The sequence below is a fragment of the Ovis canadensis genome, chromosome X (genome assembly GCF_042477335.2).
Source record: "Ovis canadensis isolate MfBH-ARS-UI-01 breed Bighorn chromosome X, ARS-UI_OviCan_v2, whole genome shotgun sequence".
Lineage (NCBI taxonomy): Eukaryota > Metazoa > Chordata > Mammalia > Artiodactyla > Bovidae > Ovis > Ovis canadensis.
The window spans coordinates 143,050,289-143,073,801 of record NC_091727.1 but is presented as its reverse complement, the minus strand read 5'-3'; the positions used below and the strand labels follow the sequence as shown (position 1 = coordinate 143,073,801).

At 37.7% G+C, this 23,513-nt stretch overlaps 3 protein-coding genes across 19 annotated transcripts in view; 1 reads left to right on the top strand and 2 right to left on the bottom strand.

The window, feature by feature from the left end:
- Window positions 1-19,892, bottom strand: part of LOC138930621 (uncharacterized) — a 371,542-nt gene extending 351,650 nt beyond the window's left edge. For 11 of the 13 annotated variants that reach the window (XR_011446261.1, XR_011446255.1, XR_011446263.1 and 8 more), the window contains exons 1-2: window positions 19,589-19,892; window positions 10,831-10,910 (exon numbers count right to left, since the gene is read on the bottom strand). Coding sequence is in view for 2 of the 13 variants with exons in the window: in XM_070291126.1 (XP_070147227.1) it covers window positions 10,831-10,884 (54 nt within the window). In the remaining 11 variants the exon portion in view is untranslated. Of the gene's footprint in view, window positions 1-2,774; window positions 3,095-10,830; window positions 10,911-19,588 lie in introns of those variants that run through there. The other 2 variants (XR_011446264.1, XM_070291127.1) reach the window with 2 other exon arrangements.
- NAP1L3 (nucleosome assembly protein 1 like 3) lies at window positions 17,928-19,520 on the bottom strand. The gene is given in 3 exon segments (XM_070291123.1): window positions 17,928-18,423; window positions 18,426-18,611; window positions 18,614-19,520. Coding segments are annotated over 3 exon segments (1,416 nt in total). The 3' UTR covers window positions 17,928-18,100.
- The window catches only part of FAM133A (family with sequence similarity 133 member A), a 41,438-nt gene continuing 36,695 nt past the window's right edge, over window positions 18,771-23,513 (top strand). The window contains exons 1-2 of one of the 5 annotated variants that reach the window (XM_070291132.1): window positions 18,771-19,342; window positions 20,899-20,968. The gene's annotated coding sequence lies outside the window, so the exon portion shown is untranslated. Of the gene's footprint in view, window positions 19,343-19,579; window positions 19,772-19,971; window positions 20,255-20,377; window positions 20,479-20,898; window positions 20,969-23,513 lie in introns of those variants that run through there. The other 4 variants (XM_070291131.1, XM_070291128.1, XM_070291129.1 and 1 more) reach the window with 4 other exon arrangements.

Here is a 23,513-nt window from a genome sequence, read left to right as displayed (position 1 = left end):
TAGATGAAGCACAACCTGGAATCAAGATTGCCCGGAGAAATATCAATAATCTCAGATATGCAAACATCACCACCCTTATGGCAGAAAGAGAAGAGGAACTACAGAGCCTCTCAATGAAAGTGAAAGAGGAGAGTGAAAAAGCTGGCTTAAAACTCAACATTCATAAAAACTAAGACCATGGCATTAGTTCCAATCACTTCATGGCAAATAGATGGGGATACAATGGAAACAGTGACAGATTTTATTTTCTTGGGCTCCAAAATCTCTGCCAATGGTGACTGCAGCCATGTAATTAAAAGACGCTTGCTTCTTGGAAGAAAAGCTATGATCAACCTAGACAGCATATTAAAAAGCAGACATTATTTTGCCGAAACAGGTCCGTCTAGTCAAAGCTATGGTTTGTCCAGTTGTCATGTATGAATGTCAGAGTTGGACCATAAAGAAAGCTGAGTGCTGAAGAGTTGATGCGTCTGAACTGTGGTGTTGGACAAAACTCTTGAGAGTCCCTTGGACTGCAAGGAGATCAAACCAGTCAGTCCTAAAGGAAATCAGTCCTGAATATTTATTGGAAGGACTGATGTTGAAGCTGAAGATCCAATACTTTGGCCACCTGATGCAAAGAGCTGACTCACTGAAAAACACCCTGATGCTGGGAAAGATTGAAGGCAGGAGGAGAAGGGGATGACATAGGATGAGATGGTAGTATGTCATCACCAACTCAATGGACATGAGTTTGAGCAAGCTCCGTGTGTTCGTGATGGACAGGGAACCCTGGCCTGCTGCAGTCCATAGGGTCTCAAAGAGTCAGGCATAACCAAATAACTGAACTGAACGTATATATAAAGACCAGACTGAGAAATATACTATTAAAATTATTCTATCTGGAACATTGTTGTGGCAATGATGGAGTTTCTGCTGAAGGAAATGAGGTTTTTAACTTTCCCATTGGCAAAACAACAGTCCTTTGACAAGGAGAGAGGAAGAAATTCCTTTTTCTCTAATCTCCAAGACCAATTAGAACCTTAATCACCTATAATGAAGAAGCGGGTCAAGAAACCCCAATGTGGGAAATAAGCCGGTGCTTGCAAGATATATGGCATCAGGGAGGACTGCAATTCAGGGACCCCTGTTCAAATGCACAGACAATGGACCTCTGATGGCTAGTTTTAAATTTTCCTGTTTCTAAAATAATAATAATAATAATAATAATAATCCAGTAGTGCAGACATAGAAAACAAACATATGGTATGGGGGCACAGGCATAGGAAAGGTAGGTAGGATGAATTGGGAGATTGAGATTGACATATAGACACTACTATGTATAAACTAGATAACTAACAAGAACGTACTGTATAGCACAGGGAACTCAATACTCTGTGGTAACATAAATGGGAAGTAAATCCAAAAAAGAGGGGATGTATGTATACATATGGTTGATTCACTTTGCTGTACAGCAAGAAATTAGCACACTGTAAAGCAACTATACTCCAATAGAAACTAATTTTTTTAAAAACTTCCCTTTTCTGTCTGATAATTTTCTTCTGCCATTCCCAAACCATCAATAAATTATTGTTAAGCATTTAAGAGTCAGATATGAACTGTGTTTAGGGGTTTACTTTCTACAGTGATGTGTTCATTCTTAGTGTAATGTGGGTTGGGTAGGAGGCAGTCGCATGAAGAAGAAATTGTAAGACAGCACAATATGACCAGGGGAAAAGTCCGAAGCACATTCCTTAAGAAAGAACTTTTAAATAACCATCAGGCACACTTTTGGAACATACGACCAAGCATTCGCTAGTATTTCTAGGAAATACTTAGAAAGGAAACTGGGCAGAGACTAGGTTACTTGATTAGGTTAGTTAGGTGACATGGGGGAAGGAAGGCTGAGGCTAGGTTATTTGGATATTTAAAAGGAAAAGAAGCCACTGAAGGTTAGAGAGGTTGGAAAAACTTGGATTCATAGTAATAGTTAATTATCCCAAAAATGGAAAGGGAAAGCATTATGGTTTTGTAAACCTCTCGTTACCTGGCTGTTGCATGACCTTAGATGGTATTTAGATGCAGTAAGCCCAATATTTTTCATCTATAAAATGAGGAAGTAGATCATCTTTAACATTCTGTTAGTGTCAGCATAATTGGAGTAAGTGTTTGGTCTTAAGGTGATCACTGGGAAGGAAACTACACTTGTGCATATACTTTAAAAAGTTAGTTTCCAATATTACATAGCTCAAATATGTGCCTTATGGCACCTTCACAATTCCTCATTTATTTACTGACTCTACACATCCACATAATTGTTTATAATTCTAAAATGTTCCTATTTCTCCTGCTCTCTTTTCTGATCAAAACAGTAAGCTCTGATCATTATATAAAATTTAGAATACCAAAAATCATGAATATAAATTACCTAAAACTCCATTACACATAGATAACTACCATCAACATTTTTGGGCACGACATATAATTTACATATATACGCATACATTTCCATATTTTGAGATGTTTTTCATTAAACAATTTATCTTAGCTACCTTTCAATGTTAGCATAGATTATTATTTTAAATGCCTTTACATTATTCAACTGTATGAATAAACAATAGCTTATAAATCGAATCCCCTCTTTTAGGACATTTAAATTGCTTCAGAAATCTCAGTATTGTGAGTTCAGTTCAGTTCAGTCGCTCAGTCGTGTCTGACTCTTTGCGACCGCATGAATCGCAGCACCCCAGGCCTCCCTGTCCATCACCAACTTCCTGGAGTTAACTCAAACTTACATCCATTGAGTTGGTGATGCCATCCAGCCATCTCATCCTCTGTCGTCCCCTTCTCCTCCTGCCCCCAATTCTTCCCAGCATCAGAGTCTTTTCCAATGAGTTAGCTCTTTGCATGAGGTGGCCAAAGTGTTGGAGTTTCAGCTTTAGCATCATTCCTTCCAAAGAACATCCAGGGCTGAGCTCCTTCAGAATGGACTGGTTGGATCTCCTTGCAGTCCAAGGGACTCTCAAGAGTCTTCTCCAACACCACAGTTCAAAAGCATCAATTCTTCAGTGCTCAGCTTTCTTCACAGTCCAACTCTCACATCCATACATGACCACTGGAAAAACCATAGCAATAACTAGACGGAGCTTTGTTTGCAAAGTAATGTCTCTGCTTTTGAATATGCTATCTAGGTTGGTCATAACTTTCCTTCCAAGGAGTAAGCGTCTTTTAATTTCATGGCTGCAGTCACCATCTGTAAGCGTCACCAAAATGAATATTCTTATAACTGTTTTTGCTCACTATTATTTCCTTGAGATAAATTTCTTGAAGATTTGCCACATGAAAGAACATGCACATTTTAAAGTTTTTTATTAAATATTGCCAAATCATACTCCTGAAAATCTGTACCATTATACCTTCCCACTTGCAGCTTGTGGTCAGGTATTTTCTTCACATTTTGGAACGATGATGGAAAATTTTAAATTTTACTTTGCCAAGAAAACAGGTAAATAGCAGTATCTTATTTTAATGTTCATCTTTTTTATTGGTAGTATAGCAGACCATTTTTCATATATATTATCCAAAAGACTAACCTATAAAAATATTCTTTTGAATTACTTATTCATTTCCTTTCCAAATAATTTTCTCCTAAGATTTTCATTCCTCTTACACATTACCTTATAAATGGTGTTAGTGTGGTTTTAAATAGGAATTATCAAGACAGACTCTAAAATTGGATGAGAAATGTCAGCCTGTGTTCTCTCTCCTATTTTCCTTTAGGTACAAGGTACCGTTAGGAAAGTTATCACAAATCAGGTTGCTAGATAAAGAAGAAAAGCTAAATAAAAGCTCTTAGACATCAACAAATTCTGGTATTTTTTAAAAAATCATTTAATACATTTTTGGTAGATGAGAATTTGTTAATCTGCCCTGAGTAACAAAACTTTGACTCAACTGCACTTCACAATACACAAATACTTTTTGTGTACTAAAAAGGATGATAACATTAGGACAGAGATTTAAGCCATATTTAATATGAAATAAATGTTTCTGCAATAAATATTCTTTTTCACATATAAACATAGTAATTGAGGTAAGCCATTTGTGAGCTCTTGCTTCCTTGTGAAATCACTAATAATTATACTAATGGGAATATTTAATAACATGAGCTAAACAAACCTAAACACAACATTTCAAAAGATCTAACTTATTTCCAAAACAGTTGTGCAGAAAATCAACTGGGTATTTCCCTAAACTAGAGAAATTTTATGATACTTTCCCATGTTCTGCTTAGAGACTGATCATTTAGTAAAGTTGCAATTGCAAAAAGTCGATCCATTTCCATAAAGCCTCATCATCTATACAGATTTTTTGAAAATACCTATGCTCTTTTGCTAGCCCTTCAGCATAATTAAATGCAGCTGTAGTCTTCATGTAAAAGAATTTCTAACAATTAATTGGAAACCTGCTGAAAGTAATTATGCTGTGAAAATTCAACTTTTCCAATATTCAAAAGTATATTACGCTTGTTGAAATGTTTTCCTAGCACCCTGAACCTAGTCAAAAATAATGAAAAAATGTTTAAGCTATATATTTGTTTTGGTGCATTTTTAAATTTGTTTTTCAATCCAGAGACTGATGAATTCTATTATAACTTGAATTACACCTAAATAATTATAAGTAATGCATCATATTCCCATATTTTTACTGGATTAAAAGGGATGTTTTCCCTTAAAGCAAGACAGGCTGGTGCGAGTTAATACCAATTTCAACAGCTTTACAGCTGATATTTTATGTGAAGCTGTATATAGTTGTGACAGTTTAAAGAAATCATTACAAGAAAAATTTTTACTTTCCTCACATTTCATTTCTTACACAGTGCAATGCAAATGTTTTAAGTGATGCCATCTGCTACTTCTTGTGTTCTCTTAAACTTCTGCAAGAAGTTCTTATAAATGAATTTCCTGACCAAAAGAACATTTTTAGAAACCATGGCCAAATAAATAAATAAATAAATAAAAATCACTGATCTGACTTCTATGTTCCCAGTTAATATCCTGGTCAAACCTAAGAGGAGGTTATGGGGAAAACAGTTCACACTGGTGATGGTTTGTAAACCACTATCTTGCACATAAATGCATGTCTGGGTTCTGGGAATGGTCCAGATGTATTCAACATCACCAAAGAAAAGGATTTGTCATAGACTTTTAATTAGAAAACAAACTGGGTAGAGTCCTGACTCCTTGGAGGAATGGATAAAAATTCAAATCACCTTCAAGGACTGTAGACATAGGGAGTAAGGAAGTATGCAGGCAGGTTGGTGTTTACCAGGAATTAGTTCAGAGCTAGTGATTTAAGGAGGAAAAATTCAAGAAAGAACAGTAGTGGTTATATGAAATCCATGAAAGAAAGAGGATTTTCTTCCTTGAAGACAGATAAACCTAAATAAGTTAATATCAACTCTAACATCTTTAACATCATGATATATTACCTGGAGTTATCAAGTAAAACTCAATTATCCTAAATATAGCAATAAATTCTTATTTGAGTGGTCACTGCATATCAAACACTCTAAAAGCACTTGATAAACAATATATCATGTAAACATTACAATAATTCTATGAGTAGTCAGATAACAAGCTTCCCAGATGACTCAGTAATAAAGCCTGCCAAAGCACAAGGAACAGGAGATGTGAGTTGGATCCCCAGGTCAGGAAGATACCCTGGAGAAGGAAATGGCAACTCACTTCAGTATTTCTGCCTGAGGAATTCCACGGACAGAGGAGTCTGGCAGGCTATAGTCTATGGGGTCGCAAAGAGTCAGACACGACTGAGTGACTGAGCACACACACACATACATTCAGATAAATAGGCCCATTTTAGAGATAGGAAAAACAAGGATTAGAGAGGCTTCGTAACTTGCAAAAGGTCACACAGCAATAAGTGACAAAAGTGGGAGTCAATACTAAGACTAATAGACTTCAAATATGAGCTTTCATCCTCTATATTGCCCAATTCCTGTAAATGTCCCTTGGGTGCTGCTCAAGGATGCTTAGGAGTAAACCACATTTTCAGCTTTTTTTTCCCTTCTTACACCTACTGATTGTTAGACTCTTGCAGTTCAGTTCACTTCAGTCGCACAGTCGTGTTTGCAACCCCATGAATTGCATCACGCCAGGCCTCCCTGTCCATCACCAACTCCCAGAGTTCACTCAAATTCACGTCCATTAAGTCAGTGATGCCATCCAGCCATCTCATCCTCTGTTGTCCCCTTCTCCTACTGCCCTCAATCCCTCCCAACATCAGAGTCTTTTCCAATGAATCAACTCTTTGCATGAGGTGGCCAAAGTATAGGAGTTTCAGCTTTAGCATCATTCCTTCCAAAGAACACCCAGGACTGATGTATAGAATGGTCTGGTTGGATCTCCTTGCAAACCAAGGGACTCTCAAGAGTCTTCTCCAACACCACGGTTCAAAAGCATCAATTCTTCGGCACTCAGCTTTCTTCACAGTCCAACTCTCACACCCACACATGACTACTGGAAAAATCATAGCCTTGACTAGATGGACGTTTGTTGGCAAAGTAATGTCTCTGCTTTTGAATATGCTATCTAGGTTGATCATAATTTTCCTTCCAAGGAGTAAGTGTCTTTTAATTTCATGGCTGCAGTGACCATCTGCAGCAATTTTGGAGCCCAGAAAAATGAAGTCTGACACTGTTTCCCCATCTATTTGCCATGAAGTGATAGGACCAGATGCCATGATCTTCGTTTTCTGAATGTTGAGCTTTAAGCCAAAGTTTTCACTCTCCTCTTTCACTTTCATCAAGAGGCTTTTTAGTTCCTCTTCACTTTCTGCCATAAGGGTGGTGCCATCTGCATATCTGAGGTTATTGATATTTCTCCCCGCAATCTTGATTCCACCTTGTGCTTCTTCCAGCCCAGTGTTTCTCATGATGTACTCTGCATATAAGTTAATAAGCAGGGTGACAATATACAGCCTTGACGTACTCCTTTTCCTATTTGGAACCAGTCTGTTGTTCCATGTCCAGTTCTAACTGTTGCTTCCTGACTTACATACAGGTTTCTCAAGAGGCAGGTCAGGTAATCACGGAATGATTAAAAATACAAGCAGTTGAAAAGGTAGAATAAATCTTTAGTAGTAATGGATCACTATATATTTAATTGAAATAGAAACTTACTAAGTCGTTCTCATCATACTTGTGTGTATGATAAATACGACCTAGGGGCTTATCATTACCCAGTGGTCTCACTAAGTTACAAAATTTGATAAGATTTCTCATACATGGGTGACAAATGGATTCAGGGGACACTACTGCTGGGGAAGTGGAAAGGCATCCCCTTTTCTTCCAGGTTGTACTTATTTCTTCTCTGCTGCTTCCCTTGGGCCTTATCTACTCCTAAGTATGGACAAAGAAGGTGCTTCTCTAGGTGGTATAGCATGGTAGACAGGTGGAATAATAGAGCAGTTTAGAACATGGACTAGAACCAGATTCCCAAATTTAAAGCCTGACTTTGTCACTTACTGATTGTATGAGCTTAGACAAGTTACTTAATCTCTCTATACGTCAGTCTCCCCATTTGTTAAATAAAAGCAATAATTTACCTAATTAATAACATTGTAAGAAAAATTCAGTTCAGTACAGTTGCTCAGTCATGTCTGACTCTTTGTGACTCCATGGACTGCAGCACGCCAGGCTTCCCTGTCCATTGCAAACTCCCAGGGCTTGATCAAACTCATGTCTATCGATTTGGTGATGTCATCCAACCGTCTCATCCTCTGTCATCCCTTCTCCCACCTTCAATCTTTCCCAGCCTCAGGGTCTTTTCCAGTGAGTCAGTTCTTTGCATCAGGTGGCCAAAGTACTGAAGCTTCAGCTTCAGCATCAGTCCTTTCAATGAATATTCAGGGCTGATTTCATTTAGGACTGACTGGTTTGATTTCCTTGCAGTCCAAGGGACTCTCAAGAGTCTTCTCCAACACCACAGTTCAAAAGCATCAATTCTTTGGTGTTCAGCCCTCAGCTTTCTTTAGAGTTCAACTCTCACATCCGTACATGACTACTGGAAAAACCATAGCTTTGAGTAGATGGAACTTGTTGGCAAAGTAATGTCTCTGCTTGTTAATATGCTGTCTAGGTTGGCCATAGCTTTTCTTCCAAGGAGCAAGAGTCCTTTAATTTCATGGCTGAAGTCACTGTCTGCCATGATTTTGGGGCCCCCAAAAATAAAGTCTCTCATTATTTCCATTGTTTCCCCATTTATTTGCCACAACGTGATGGGACCAGATGCCATGATCTTAGTTTTCTGAATGTTGAGTTTTAAGCTAAGTTTTTCACTCTCATTTTTCATTTTTATCAAGAGGCTCTTTAGTTCTTTGTTTTCTGCCATAAGGGTGCTGTCATCTGCATATCTGAGGTTATTGGTATTTCTCCTGGCAATCTTGATTCCAGCTTGTGCTTCCTCCATCCTGGCGTTTCTCATGATGTACACTGCATATAAGTTAAATAAACAGGGTGACAATATACAGCTTTGATGTACTACTTTTCCGATTTGGAACCAGTCTGTTGTTCCATGTCCAGTTCTAACTACTGCTTTTTGACCTGCATACAGATTTCTCAGGAGGCAGGTAAGGTGGTCTGGTATTCCCATCTCTTTAAGGATTTTCCACAGTGCTGTGATCCACACAGTCAAAGGCTTTGGCGTAGTCAATAAAGCAGAAGTAGATGTTTTTCTGGAACTCTCTTGCTTTTTTGATGAGCCAATGGATGTGTAATAAAGATTAATAAAGATTACACAAATAATAACATGTATACTCCTAGTGTACAGTAAGCACTGCATAAACATTTTCTGTAAGGAGATAAAACCAATCAATCCTAAAGGAGATCAACCCTGAATATTCACTGAAAGTACTGATGCTGAAGCTCCATACTTTGGCCACTTGATGTGAAGAGCTGACTCAGAAAAGATCATGATGCTGAGAAAGATTGAAGGCAGAAGGGGATGACAGAGGATGAGATGGTTGGATGGCATCACCATCTCAATGGACATGAGTTTGAGCAAGTGTCAGGAGATGGTGAAGGACTGAAAAGACTGGCATGCTGCAGTTCATGGGGTCACAGAGTCAGACGTGACTGAGCTACTGAACAACAAGAATTAAACTTTCAGAATTTGGGAAGAAGGACCTTTTAATTATTCCTTTTGTCCCTATGGGAGGTTCTTGCCACTGGCAGTCCTGTTTCCTTTCCACTTGTTTTTATTCTCCTATGGTGGTTGTGGTGGTTTAGTTACTAAGTTGTGTCTGACTCTTTGTGACCCCATGGACTGTAGCCTGCCAGGCTCCTTGTCCATGGGGTTCCCCAGGCAAGAATACTGGAGTGGGTTGCTATTTCCTTCTCCAGGGGATCTTCCCCACCCAGGGAACAAACCTGCATCTCCTGCATTGCAGGCAGATTCTTTACAGACTGAGCCACCAGAGAAACCCTTATTCTCCTATAAAGAGTCATAAATCAGTGATTAACATGCTGGAATACTATTCGGCAATAAAAAGAATAGCTTATTGATACAGGTACAAATTCTACGGATTGTAAGGTTATTTAGCTTAGCGAAAATATGTCATCCTCAAAAGGTTACATGCTATATAAATCTATTCATGTAACAATCTGTATAATTTTTTCATTTCAAAATTGAGAACAAAGTAATAGTTTTCAGAATTTAGGGGCAAGAGGAATAGTTTTGAATTTTGATTTTAGTAGTAGTTCCATGAATCTATACATGTGATAAAATGACAAGGAACTACACACAAATACACATTCACACTCATACACACACAGAGAGAGGAATGCATGTAAAATCTATCAAAATCTGAATGACATCTGTAGACAATCCAATGTTAATTTCCTGGCTTGGGTATTTAGTCATGTAAGATGTTATCATTAGTTGCAGCTGGGTGAAGGGTATACAGGAATTTTCTGTACTGTTTTCGCAACTTTCTGTGAGTCATTAATTATCTCAAAATAAACTTTTTAAGTGCTGATTAAGGATGCTTTTCCTAGTAGATAAAGCTGGGCTAATTTCCTTATTTGTCCAAGGCCAAATTCACCAGACTGGTATTTCAGAACACTATAAGGAGAATTGTTAATAGCTGTGCTGCAGAAAAGCTTTCTGAGGTCAATACATTTAGGGAACATGACATACCCCATCCCCTCTTGGAGAGTCCCTTCTACATTGCTCTGTTGTTTTCAATCCTTCCTGTGGACCAGAATTATCCAAATAAAAATTAAAGGCAGAAATGATCTTTAAATCAAAGAAATCATCACAATCCTTAGCCACACACTAGAAATAATATCTTCCACTTACAATGAAATTTAAACAAAAATATTGTATGACTCTGAGCTAACGCTTGCTTTTCCCTTAAGTGTTCAAGCTGTGAATATCTGATTTAGGCCTGTGACAGACATTGAAAGCAGCAAGAAATGGCCTATTAGGAAAATAGCTTCATAAGATAGAACAAAAAGGGAGCTGGAGTTAAGGAGAAATTATACCAACACATCATCTTCATTTTCAGAAGGCAGCTAGAGACTGCTTCAATATGAGGAGGCAGATAAGCAACAGATAACGAAAGATGCCAGCCAGTCTGTTGAGCAGAAATTAACGAGAAGATTGCCACAGAATACCTCTAAAGCAGGCATTTCACTGAGTCATGCTGACCTACTCAATCCAAAGCTGGCACTAGTGAGGGCTGAGAAAGTAGAGAATACCCTAACCTGAAGATAGAAATGGCCTCCAGCAGAAAATGAATACAGCAATTCAGAAAGAGAATGAGACAAACCTGAACTGAAGTTTCTGTCATGCACAGGCTCATTCCTCCTACCACTTCACACATCAGCAAACGCTTGCTCCCATTCAAAGCTGGAAATAAAAGGGACAATGCCTAAGCACAGATGATTTTAAAACAAGAAGCAGAACAGCATAAGCAAAAAGTAGATGAAGGAAGAAGAAACTGAAGAACAGGCTTTGAATATTCTTTAAAAGCCTCTTTTAACAGGTAAACTCTACAGTTCTACTGAAGGATATTAAACACAGCTTGTCCTTGGATAAGAAGACAATAATATGCTACTCCTGATTCTCTGTAAATGAAATCATAAAATAATAATCAAAATATCAATAGGCCTTAGGGAGGGAGCCTGAAAAAAACTGATATTACAGTTCATCTCAGAAAATAAATAGATGAAAATATCCCTCCAAAATCTTAAAAACAAGTTTTATAAGGACCTTTCTTACCAAATAATAAAATGTATATGAGAAATTTGTTTTAGAAGATTTATACTGGCACAAGAATAACACTACTAAACAGAACAGTCCAGTTCAGTTCAGTTCAGTCGCTTGTCGTGTCCGACTCTTTGCGCCCCCATGAATCGCAGCACGCCAGGCCTCCCTGTCCATCACCAACTCCCGGAGTTCACTCAGATTCACGTTCGAGTCGGTGATGCCATCCAGCCATCTCATCCTCAGTCGTCCCCTTCTCCTCCTGACCCTAATCCCTCCCAGCATCAGAGTCTTTTCCAATGAGTCAACTCTTCGCATGAGGTGGCCAAAGTACTGGAGTTTCAGCTTTAGCATCATTCCTTCCAAAGAAATCCCAGAAATTGGTACAAACACATAAGGGAATGGATTACATAATAAAGGCAGGAATTAATTACATTGGATATTCAATATTCCATAATGGTGTCAAAACAAGTGATTAGTTGTATAGAAAGACAAAAAGTCATATAGCTACCTAAATTCTTGCTTGGGCTTGTGCTTACTCATTCAGTTGTGTCCAGTTCTTTGCAACTGCAACATTTTCCCTTAATTCAAAGACAGTTCTTAAAATTACCAATCAATTAGAAAAATTTGCTCTTAAAACTATACCCTTGTAACAGAGTTTGGGATTTCACTTTGTCCACTCCTGGCATGTCACTGTTTGTTATCAGAGCAAAAAACAAACAAACAAACAAACAAACAAAACAAGATTCTTCAAGTCAGACTCAGTGCACTACAATTATCTACAAAAGCACAGGGATAGAGAGGGAGGAAAAATGGCTAAGAGTAGATTTAAGAATCAAAAAAGAAAGAAAGAAAGAAAGAAAACTCCCCAAATAATGATAGCCTGAGTTTTTATAGTTTTGGGGAAGAGATATGGAACATGGTGGTTAAAAGTATTAGATCTGGAGCCAAAACCTATGGTACATCCATAAAATGGAATATTCTTCATCAACAAATAGAAATGAGCCATGAAAAGACATCAATGAATGATAGATGCATACTGATAAATCAAAAAAAGCTAATCTGAAAGGGTTACATACACTATAATTCCATTAATATGACACTCTGGGAAAGGCAAAACTAAAAAGATAGTTAAAAGCACAGTGGTTGCCATGGGCTGGAGGGTGTAGTTAAATAGGCAAAGAATCTAGATTTTCTTTACAATTGTTAAAACCAATAGAACTTAATGACACAAAGAATAATGTATACAAATCTTTATATATGTAAATAAAGTAAAACATTTAAGAAGTTGTTGGATCCCAAGATGAAATGATAACTGTAACAAGAATCTAACTGTATTACAACTATATGAAATAATTTCAATGAAGGTGGTGGTGGAAAAATGTTCTAACGTAGGTGACCTTGGAAATTTAGACAAAAAATAATAATAATAAAGCAAAAAGGAACCATAGTCCTCTTTTGGGTAAAGTATTTCTCATGGAGAACTGGTTAACAATTTTGAAACCATTCACTTCAAATATATAGTGGGAAGAACAATTATGTAAAAGGATAGCAGATAGTCAAATCCATGTTTCTCACTGTTGGAGTGGTATGTTAGAAACAAGAGGGGAAGGCTAGATTAACATATATTAATCCATGTGTTAACAGATTAGAGTTGGAGGCATCAGTATGAATTCATGAGTACCTAAATATAGAAATGAGTAGTTAGATATAGAAATATAAGTATAGGCATATGTTAATACATATACATATATTACCTTGTGCTCTCAGTTGAAATGGATTAGAAGCAAGAAAACCTATGGAACAAGCATACCCAGCTTCCAATGTTGTCTCCAATAAACGGAACCATGATCTTTGCAGAAATGGTTGGTTTTTAGGACCAGGGCAGAAATAAAAAAAGAAAACCTGGAGCATCTTATAGTCCCAGAAAATAAGAAAGTGATAAAAAAAAAAAGATGGATCTATCAAAGCGACACAGGATCCAACTGAAAGAGCTCCCAATGGTCAAAGTGGAATTATGTTGTATTCAACAACATACCCAAGGCTTAAATTTTATATGAAAAGATGAGACACAATAAAATTATTGTGGAAAAGTCAGACATAGCTGGTGCATCAAATACATACAAGGAAATTCTATATGCTTGTAAAAGGGCATTAGGTAAAAATGAAGGCAATATGAATAAAATATTAATATATATTTAGTTAATAATTATGTATCATGTTCTTTATTAATTGTGAAAAACACACCATACTACCATAATATCTGAATAGCAAATGAAACTAAATGTGGGATATTTGTAAACTCTGTGCTATCTTAACAATTTGTATATAAAGCTAAATTTTCCTGAAAAAAAAGAAAAAAGATTCTCCTAACCTAAATGCCCATAAGAAACTGATGAAACACATTATGATATATTATGTTAAGCAGAATGAAGTTTACATGCTCTGATTGAGAAAGGGTTCCAAAATATATCAAATGAAAAGTTAAAGGGATAGCAGTACATTAATAAAAATGATAAAAATATTTTCATGTGAAATGTGGTTATCTTTGAAGATAGGATTGTTTAAAATATTTTTTATACTTTTCAGTATATTTTCCATATTTTCTGTAATGAATGTATTTTATAATCAAGATATAATAATAAAGTGATAACTTACAGTGAAGTATACTGCAAAAATATACTTAATACCCATAGTTTACATAACTTATGTCTAAAAGATGAGAAAACCGCTTGCCAACACTTTTACTAGCAACACAGAAGGAAATAATATCTCCATTATGTTTATTTTTTCTTTGGAAATACCTCTGTTATGCAAAATTTAAAAACATAAATAATTTAGAAGTGGAATTAATGTGTTATTAAAATTCATAACTCTATGCTTACTTTAAGTCAGTGATAATAATGTACTATATGTAAAGTACTATAGCATAATAAATAATTTATAATTTATAGAACAATAATAAGATACATCTGGTCGAAGTTGATTTAAACTCTTTGTAACTCTGAGGAGCAGACATCACACATGTAAACTGGCTCTGTAAAGTACTTTTTTTTCCTCAAGTAAATATTAGCTTCAGTGGAGTTCTGATAATTTTCCCAGTTACACTCTAAAAGGGCATCATAAGGACTAAACTATACAGAGGCTTTACAGAATGTGTTGTGTTCTACATCTCTTGTAAAGAAGTGTATTTCTAAACGCTGTGTGTTACAATACTTAAATTTTTCATTTTTAAATTTGAAAGACACTTACAAAAAAACACAAAACATAAAATTTGAATGCATATGTATTGGAGTTATTATACTGCAGGTTGTCCTAATCCTCGCGAACACCTAATCAAGTGAGGATTTATCCTTTTTTCCAAAGCGGCCAATTCCTTTTTAAACTCAGCTTCTATCTCATCAATTAACCCCTGAAGCTCTTTGAGGTCTAGGACACCTATACAGTTAGACCCAGTCAGAATGGGGGCATTTGCATCATTTGACTATCTGTGTAGTCTCTTTCTTAACTCCTTTCTTCCCTGACCTCTTCAGGAGCCCCTGCTGCTGTTTAGGAAAGCCCTTCCATTATCTACGTTTGCCATGTTAAAGGGAAAGAACAAACTTTTAGAGTGACGACCTGGACCCTCAAGGCCAAATTCAGGTTGCTAAAAACTCTCAAAGGAGAAGGCGGGGATGACTGCAGCAGCGGAGGAGGTGAAGACCTTTAGGTCAGGCTGGGGGAAGAAAGGAAACGGCTGGCCTCATCCTTAAGCACTGCCAAAGGAAACAGCACACTAGTAAGAAAGCACTGAGGAAGACCCCACAAAACCCTTCTCACGCCCCTGCCCCCTGCCAGTGAACTGCATTCCCAGCCGGCTTTTTTTTTTTTTTCCTGGCATCATTCATTGGCTGAGAGTGTGATGGACAAACCTGCAGCCCAACGAACCTGCAAGCTCATGGGCTTTCCTGGCTCTTTTTACCTTTGACTCGGCCTAGGTAGTTGAAGCACCCACCTCCCACCTTTTGCATTCCCAGAATCCTAGCTATACTGATTAAAAAATCTAGGACACCTGCCCGCTTCCCACCCAAACCCCCACCAGACTTAACCTGAAAAGACCATTAAGTTGTCTTTCCAATTAGCTTCTTATGCCTACCCAACTTGATTTGAGAAAAGAATTTTTGGTAAAACCTAATTAAAGAGATGAACTGGAAGAAAATACACCAATCTCCGTACACCAATCTTCCTGTAGTGTGCTTCTGAATGATTATCTGCATTTCTCATTTTATTCTGCAAATATTTCATAATGACATGTGTTCCTTTAATACTGGAAAATACAGAGCAGGAAGGGGCTAAATACTTCAGTAAATGTGCTAAGCTGCAATAAGGATGTTGCATTCCATGTAGAAATTTTAAGGGCTCTACTGTGATGTCTGGCAAGCACGGTATATGATCCCATTTGAGAATCTCTGCAGCAGTGACCCAGGTGCTGTGTGTGTGTGTGTGTCTGTGTGTGTGTTCAGTCATGTGCAACTCTTTGCGAGGCCCCATGGACTACCAGGTTCCTCTGTCCATGGAATTTTCCAGGCAAGAATACTGGAGTGGGTTGCTATTTCCTCCTCCAGAGGATCTTCCTGTACCAGGGATCAAACCCACATCTCTTGAGTCTCTTACATTGACAGGCAGATTCTTTATCACTGCACCACCTGGGTAGCCCATAGTGAACCAGGTACATGCTTTTTACTAGTCTTCTATTTGGCACTGGCTTATAAGTAAATCTGCTGTCACACCATTTTCTCGATGGATGTAAAAGTCTCAGAACTAAAATACAGGCACTCTCAGAATAGCACAGGTATTGCTAAAAGCAATCATTTGCTTCCTGATTTTGTATAAATCATAACCTAAATATCCAAACATGCATGACTGGTTAAACATATATTTCATGGGTTGGGACATTTTTACATTTATAGACACGAAGGGGCTTCACAGTGGCTCAGGTGTAAAGAATCTTCCTGCAATGCAGGAGACACCAGTTCAATCCCTGGGTTGGGAAGATCGCTTGGAGGGCATGGCAACCCACTCCAGTATTCTTGCCTGGGAAATCCCATGGACAGAGGAGCCTGGCAGGCTATGCTCTGTGGGGTCGCAAAGAGTCAGACACAACTGAAACGGCTGAGCACACAACAAACACATAGACATGAGGGGCCACTGTTAAGCAGGGATAAATGCAAGATACTAAACTATATATGGTGGGATCTGGGAAGACTATTGGATAATTTCATGGCAAGAGACCCTGAAATTTGCAAATCCTGTCTTCCTCCTGCTGCAACTCTTTCCTGTAAGGTCTTGAAGAAAATATATGCAGTTGGGGAAATGGCAGATGTGAAATAAAGCATTATTTGCTGTGCTTGTGACTTTGTGCCTAGTACAAAGCACTCTGGTAAACTGAGTTTAAGGGGTCTCCTCCTTAAAATAAATTCAAACCAAAATCTTAGGATCATGCATAATATTACTTACAAGGAAAAATAAACCACACAAGGGAGGGAGACCTCCTCCCAAGTCACAGTGGAAGATGGGCCTGGGTCATTTCAGATCCTACTCTGGGAAGTGAAAACTTTTATTGATGTCCTTTCTGGGTGAGGCACTCCTGCCTATCTCCCCCCTCCCCCATCCCCACTTCTTCCCACTCCCTATCCTCCTCCCTTCCCTTCTCTCATTTCCCATCCCTCTCTCTTCCACTCTGTTCTCCTTCCACCCCCCTCCTCACCCTCCCTCCCCCTTCCCACTTTCTCTACTTCAACCCTCTTCCCCTTCTCTTCCTCTCCCCCGTCCCATTTTTCTACAATCACTTGAATGTATATCCTCCAAAAAAGACCTAAGATCTAGCAAATGCATCAGAACATTAATTATAATCATATATTTTAAAATATCCCTTTTCCTAAGGATTCCCTACTTTTTCTATAATAAGCAACACATTTTTTATAATGAGGCAAATATTGTAGATTTTTATAGCATGATACACTTTATTTGACATTTCTTTATTTTAGGTTGCAATAGAACATGAAAAATAAATACCAAATGATATAAAGTGATCATTTCCAGTGAAAGGCAAAATAGAACATATTACAAAGAAAATGTGGTTAGTACCTTTAGTTCACAGTTACACAGGATAAGATGAGCAGAATTTTTAAAAAAATGCTATGTTATATTAACACCTCAGTAGTAAACAGTAACTTCATTATCCTTAAATTTATAAATCACTATGTCACATTAACATGCTCAGTCATATCATACATGGTTTGATGGACATTATTAAATGTATGCTAATCTTTTTTCAAGCAGTCAAATTTCACAATGCACTGTTCAAGATAGTATAATATTGTATTTCTGTAGCAAATGAAAGCACAGCTAGTACAAAGCAGATTTAAAGCCTTAGTCTTCCAGTCTGGGAAAAAAAAAAAAAAACAAAACCAAACACTTGCATTGATATTTCAGGAACTTTGTTTTATTTCAAGGAAATATTGTCTTGGTTAACAATTCTTACAGTTTTCACAGCTATATTGTAATAGGAACACAACAAAAAATTTCACAAAAATTAGAACCTTGTAGCACCAAACAACATGCTTTAGACAACTGACAGCAAGTTACACGTTTTGAAGAATATTACACAACAACAGGCTAGATAGAATCAACTGATATTTAAGACAATTTAAGACAATATTTTAGGCTATGAAGAAAGTACAAAAACTCAAGACTATGAGGAATACTAGTGTTGAGATTACAGGGCAGGTTTTTTCAAGGCTATATAAACCTGTTTCATTTCTGCTTGAAATTTGAGATTCCTGAAAATTCTTTCATGCAGCCTCTTTTATATTTTCATTATTTCCTATTTCCATAATCTTTATGGACTCATAGGTACTGTTGACTTCTCTTGTATAGTAATAGATTGATTTCAGGATGACGTTATCATGCAAAGTTTGACCAATTTCAAAATCTTCATCAAGGATAGCATCTTCTCGTGGTTCAAGCTTTCCGATAGTAGGAATCTCAAGAGGGCTAAAGATATTGAAGAATGATGCATCAGGAACCACTCTTGGCTGGGTTTCAACTTGTCCAGTAGCTGCTGTGCAACTCTGGGTGGTTGTCATTGTAACATCCTTTCCTCTTCTCCAATCTTACAGCCTTTGCAATCTTGGATTTCCCAGTCCCAAGAGAAGAAGGGATCATTGTGATCTGGCTTTGACTTTATTATATATCTCTTGGTCAGCACCTCATTCTTGAAGTATGGACTGGGTAGAAAGCAAAATTCAAATGTGTAACTTACAGGCCTGCTGGGTTTTTAAAACTTCAGGCTAACATCAGACAGAAGTTCAGAATGGGCTCATCATACTTCTGAATCATGGGCCCCAGCTTGTCAACATTCTTGAACACAGTCAGCCAATAGTCAGGAATGCCTTTAGGATCTTATCTTTTAGGCTTTCCTTTTCGAGCTCTTTTAAGAGCTCTATCTTTAGGCGTGACCTCAGGAACTCTTTTTGGAGCCTCTTTTCCTGGAGTCCTTGCCTTAGCCTCTGCTGCTTTAGCCTGCCCTTTATCTTCTGCCTTTGCCTGGAGGGCTTATTTTGGATCTTCTTTTACTTCAGGCCTGGCCTCCAGAGCATCTTTGGACTGTGCTTTTTCTTCAGTCTTTGCTTCGGAATTTTCTTTTGGTGTTACATTTTCTTCAGCCTTGACCTCAGGTTTTGCTTCCAGGTCATCCTCTTCTTCCTCACTCTCTAAAGCAGGCATCTCACTAGAGTCTTCCTGCATCTCTTCATCGCTGCTGAACACCTCATCCTCCGAATTCCATTCACATTTTTCTTCCGTGGGCTCATATTCTGCATTGATGATTTGGAATCGCCGGTTGTACAGAGCCCTATTGAGTTCGGCATATTTTCGTTCGAGATCGTGAACTGCCTTTAAGAACAGGGCGTCTACCTTGTCACATTCGTCTTGAATATTTCTGAGAGCCTGCACACGATTTCTAACCGCCAGAGGCAGCTGATCCACGAAACTTCTACCTGACGGAGCCCGCCTCACACTTCTGGAGGGCCCAGGTACACGTATACGTCTATAGAATGGGCTGCGGCCACTGCTGCTACTGCAACTACTGCTGCTGCTACAGCTGCTGCTGTCAGATTCGTCCCCAGAATCGCTAGACGAGATAGCTACCATCTCTCCATCCACCCCCTGGGCGGCAGGTTCCGAGACCCTGTTAGGATCCGCTTCTGCCATTCTGCAAGTCTGCAAACCTCTTAGGTGGTTACTACCGCGTGCCCAGAGATGGGTAGAAAATGACTCACGGATGCTTGGGTGGTGGCGGCGGAAGCCGGGGCTGAGGAAGTGGCAGCGGTGAAGGCAGCAGGAGCGCTGGGCGGGGCGCGGCTGGGCCGAGGTGACTGCACCGGAGGTGGCAGCGGCAGCGGAGGCCTGGGCGACAGTGGTGGAGGCAAGGCCTCTCTGACCTGCAGCTGCGGCGGACTGAGGTGTGACGCAGCTGAATATCGCACTGCGAGAGCCCGAGATCTCTTCACTGCTTACATCTTAAGCCCCCTCCCCTCGCAGTCAGACCTCCAGTTCCTTTAGTTCCCAGTGTGCCTTTAGCTCGCACCTCATTTGCTAGACAAACTTGATTGACCTTGATTGACAATGCATCAGCCCAATAAGTGCGCAAGCACACCGCCGCCTCTAGGCTCCGCCTTCCTTTCCAGTCGCTCCTTGGTTGCTGAGGCACACACCACTGAAGACTTTTTTTCCCCTTAAAATTCTGTCTTTATAGTTTTATAATTTCAAAAAAAAAAAAAAGCTTAGATATGAGGTAAAAATACTAGTCATGGTTCCTAACAAGGGAAGAGGAGTACGCTTCCATCCACTCATCCTTAATTCCCGTTTGGTTTGTCAGGGGCCTCGTGACAAAAAGCTGTTCTTAAAAAATTGGAAGAAAATGCTCCAAATGGCATCATTGGATAGTATGATTATGGATTTTTTTTTTAATTCTCTTTCTTTTATCTGAATGTCTTATGAGCATGTATTTTTACACTGGGTAAAAAGGGGGAGTCGTTTATTGGCGAAGGGGGGAGGGGCTAGAAAGCAGGCATATTGAATTCCACGTAGCAGCTTTAATAAGTGCTGTTTGTGATGTTTGGCAAGCCTGGTTTATATCCATCTACAAGGTTTGCGAACCCATGTTGCCGTGAGTCAGTTACACCATTTTTTTTTTACTGTATTTCTCTTTTTAATCTGACATGTAATAGACCCCGTCCTTGCTGGTGATTTGCCACGTAGTCTTTCTCCATGCTTTTAACAATCTTGTAGATAAAAAGGATAAACGGGCATTCAAATGTTAGGTAGTAGTATTTAAAAGCAGATGGTTTATTCTATACTTTTGTGGCAGCAGCTTTTAATTTCACGAATAGCAGGATGGGAGGGGGAATCTGTTGATGAAACTGCATCCTCTGTCAGGGTGTACTTTACAATGGCATCTGCCACCAGTTTCCTTCTAACATTGTACAATTCTAGCCATACTGAAGTATGATTTACAGGTTCAGTAATAGATGAATACACTTTTGCAAAATGAAGTTTAAAAACAGGTATCTGTTATTTTTATTTACAGGATTCTTTTCTGCAACAGAACGACTCCCTTGGTACAACCAAAAAGACCAGTGTTTACTTTTCATTGAAAGGTAAGGAACATATTTAGCCCATTTTTATGAATGACAAGAATTACCTATCTATATTTGAATAAAAATTCACAAGATGTAGCCTTTTATTTGGAAGATATCTTGTTAGTTCCATGGAAGCAGAAAAATCCACAGAGGTGATTTGGAATACTAATGTAGAAAATAACCTAATTAATCACATTCACATTTCTGAACTTGCTCATAGACTACAAGTAACAAATTAAAATATAAAATATGATGAATTATTCATTTCAAATGAGGAAAAGTATTAAAGTTAGATTAACTCTTATCTTTCCTTTTTATTACAGAATTTGTGCTTATTTAGTTGTATTTTTTAAGTTAGGAAACACTTTTATTTCTATTTTATAAATGAATTTACTTTTATTATTTACTCCTGATTGTCAAAGTATGTAAGCATTGTAAGGAAAAATACAGCATAGAAAATTTCAATGGTAATACAAACACAATCAAATGATAACCACTGTTAGAATTTTGATGCATTTTCTTCCAGAATTTTCTTTGTAAATATATACATATGCCTGTTTACATATGCTGTTTTATCTATGTGACATCATATTGTGTTTTGTAATCTGCTTATTTATCAATTAATTGTGGCTATATTTTCACAGTAAATGGTTGAACATCTCATTTTTAAATAGATGCATATTCCATGAAAATATTTCCCGTAGTTTAACCAGATTCCTATTGTACAGCAGCTACTTATACTACCTCTCTACTAGTACACATATTTATCCTGTTAGAAAATAGTTATCTCAGATACCTACTCTATGCACTTGTAAAAATTAGCCATATGATGAATTCCTAGAAATGAGAGTCCTGAAATAAACTGCCTGATCATTTTACTCTTTGATACATAGTGCAAAACTTCTCTCCAGAAAAAATTATCACAATTTGCAATTACACCAACAATGCATCAGTTCATTTATTTAGTCATTCAACTATTATATTTTTGTGCCTGCCATGTGCCAGGCACATGTGGTAGAGGAAGATGATATAAGTCTCACTAAAACTTACTGGGTGCATATCCTTTCATTTTTATAATTTTAATTAAAATATATACTATAGAAACAATGATTTAAATCAATGAAGCTATGGTGTAAATATTGTTCTATAAATTATTATTTTCCCTTAAAATGATGGACACATTTTGTTAATGAAGGAAGTTATATTTTATAGTACTTTAATGGTTTAATATACATGTTAAGTTTTGTACCAACAAGAATTAGTATTTTGTTTCTTTTTTAATTTTTTAAATTTTTTTATTTTACTTTACAATACTGTATTGGTTTTGCCATACATCAACATGAATCCACCACAGGTGTACATGTGTTCCCAATCCTGAATCCCCCCTCCCACCTCCCTCCCCATACCATCTCTCTGGGTCATCCCAGCACACCAACCCCAAGCATCCTGTATCCTGCATCGAACCTAGACTGGCAATTCATTTCTTATATGATATTATACATGTTTCAATGCCATTCTCCCAAATCATCCCACTCTCTCCCTCTCGCACAGATCCAAAAGACTGTTCTATACATCTGTGTCTTTTGCTGTCTTGCATACAGGGTTATTGTTACCATCTTTCTAAATTCCATATGTATGCGTTAGTATACTGTATTGGTGTTTTTCTTTCTGGCTTACTTCACTCTGTATAATAGGCTCCAGTTTCATCCACCTCGTTAGAACTGATTCAGATGTGTTCTTTTTAATGGCTGAGTAATACTCCATTGTTTATAATAGCCAGGACATGCAAGCAACCTAGATGTCCATCAGCTGATGAATGGATAAGAAAGCTGTGGTACATATACCCAATGGAGAATTAGTATTTTGAAGTAAGCAGTGAGTTTGGGATTCAGACTTTTTAATGTATTTTTATTAGCTAGTTAATTTTCTGAGTATCACTTATTTGATAATCTTTCTATCTCACACATATTTGAAGTGTCACCTTTATTGTATTAACTAAATCATTTGGTTCTGTTTCTGAATTCTGTTTTCTGATCCATTCTCCATAAAGTTAGTTAAAGTGTTAGGTGCTCAGTCATGTCCAAATCTTTGCAACCACATGGACTGTAGCATGCCAGGGTCTTCTGTCCATGGAATTCTCCAGGCAAGAATATAGGGGTGGGTAGCCATGACCTTCTCCAGAGGATCTTCCCCACCCAGGGATCAAACCTAGGTCTCCTGCACTGTGGGCAGATTCTTTACTATCTGAGCCACCAGGGAAGCCTGATCCAATCTCCATAATTTATCTACAAATAACTAAGGAGGGAGTTTTTAAAATAACTTTATATTTTCTAGAAATAATATGGATTGAAGGAAGTCAGTATGTTGAATTCCAAAAAATAAATTTAAAATAACTCAAAACATGCTGATAGTCACCATTCACATTTAAATAAACATCTCCAAGTTAATTTCTTATTATTATGCATTTGTATTTCTTAGATTAGTGGTAAAATTGAATGTCTTTTCATATGTTTATCGTCCACTTGGGAATTGCTTATTCATATCCTTTGTTTTTCTGCTGAAT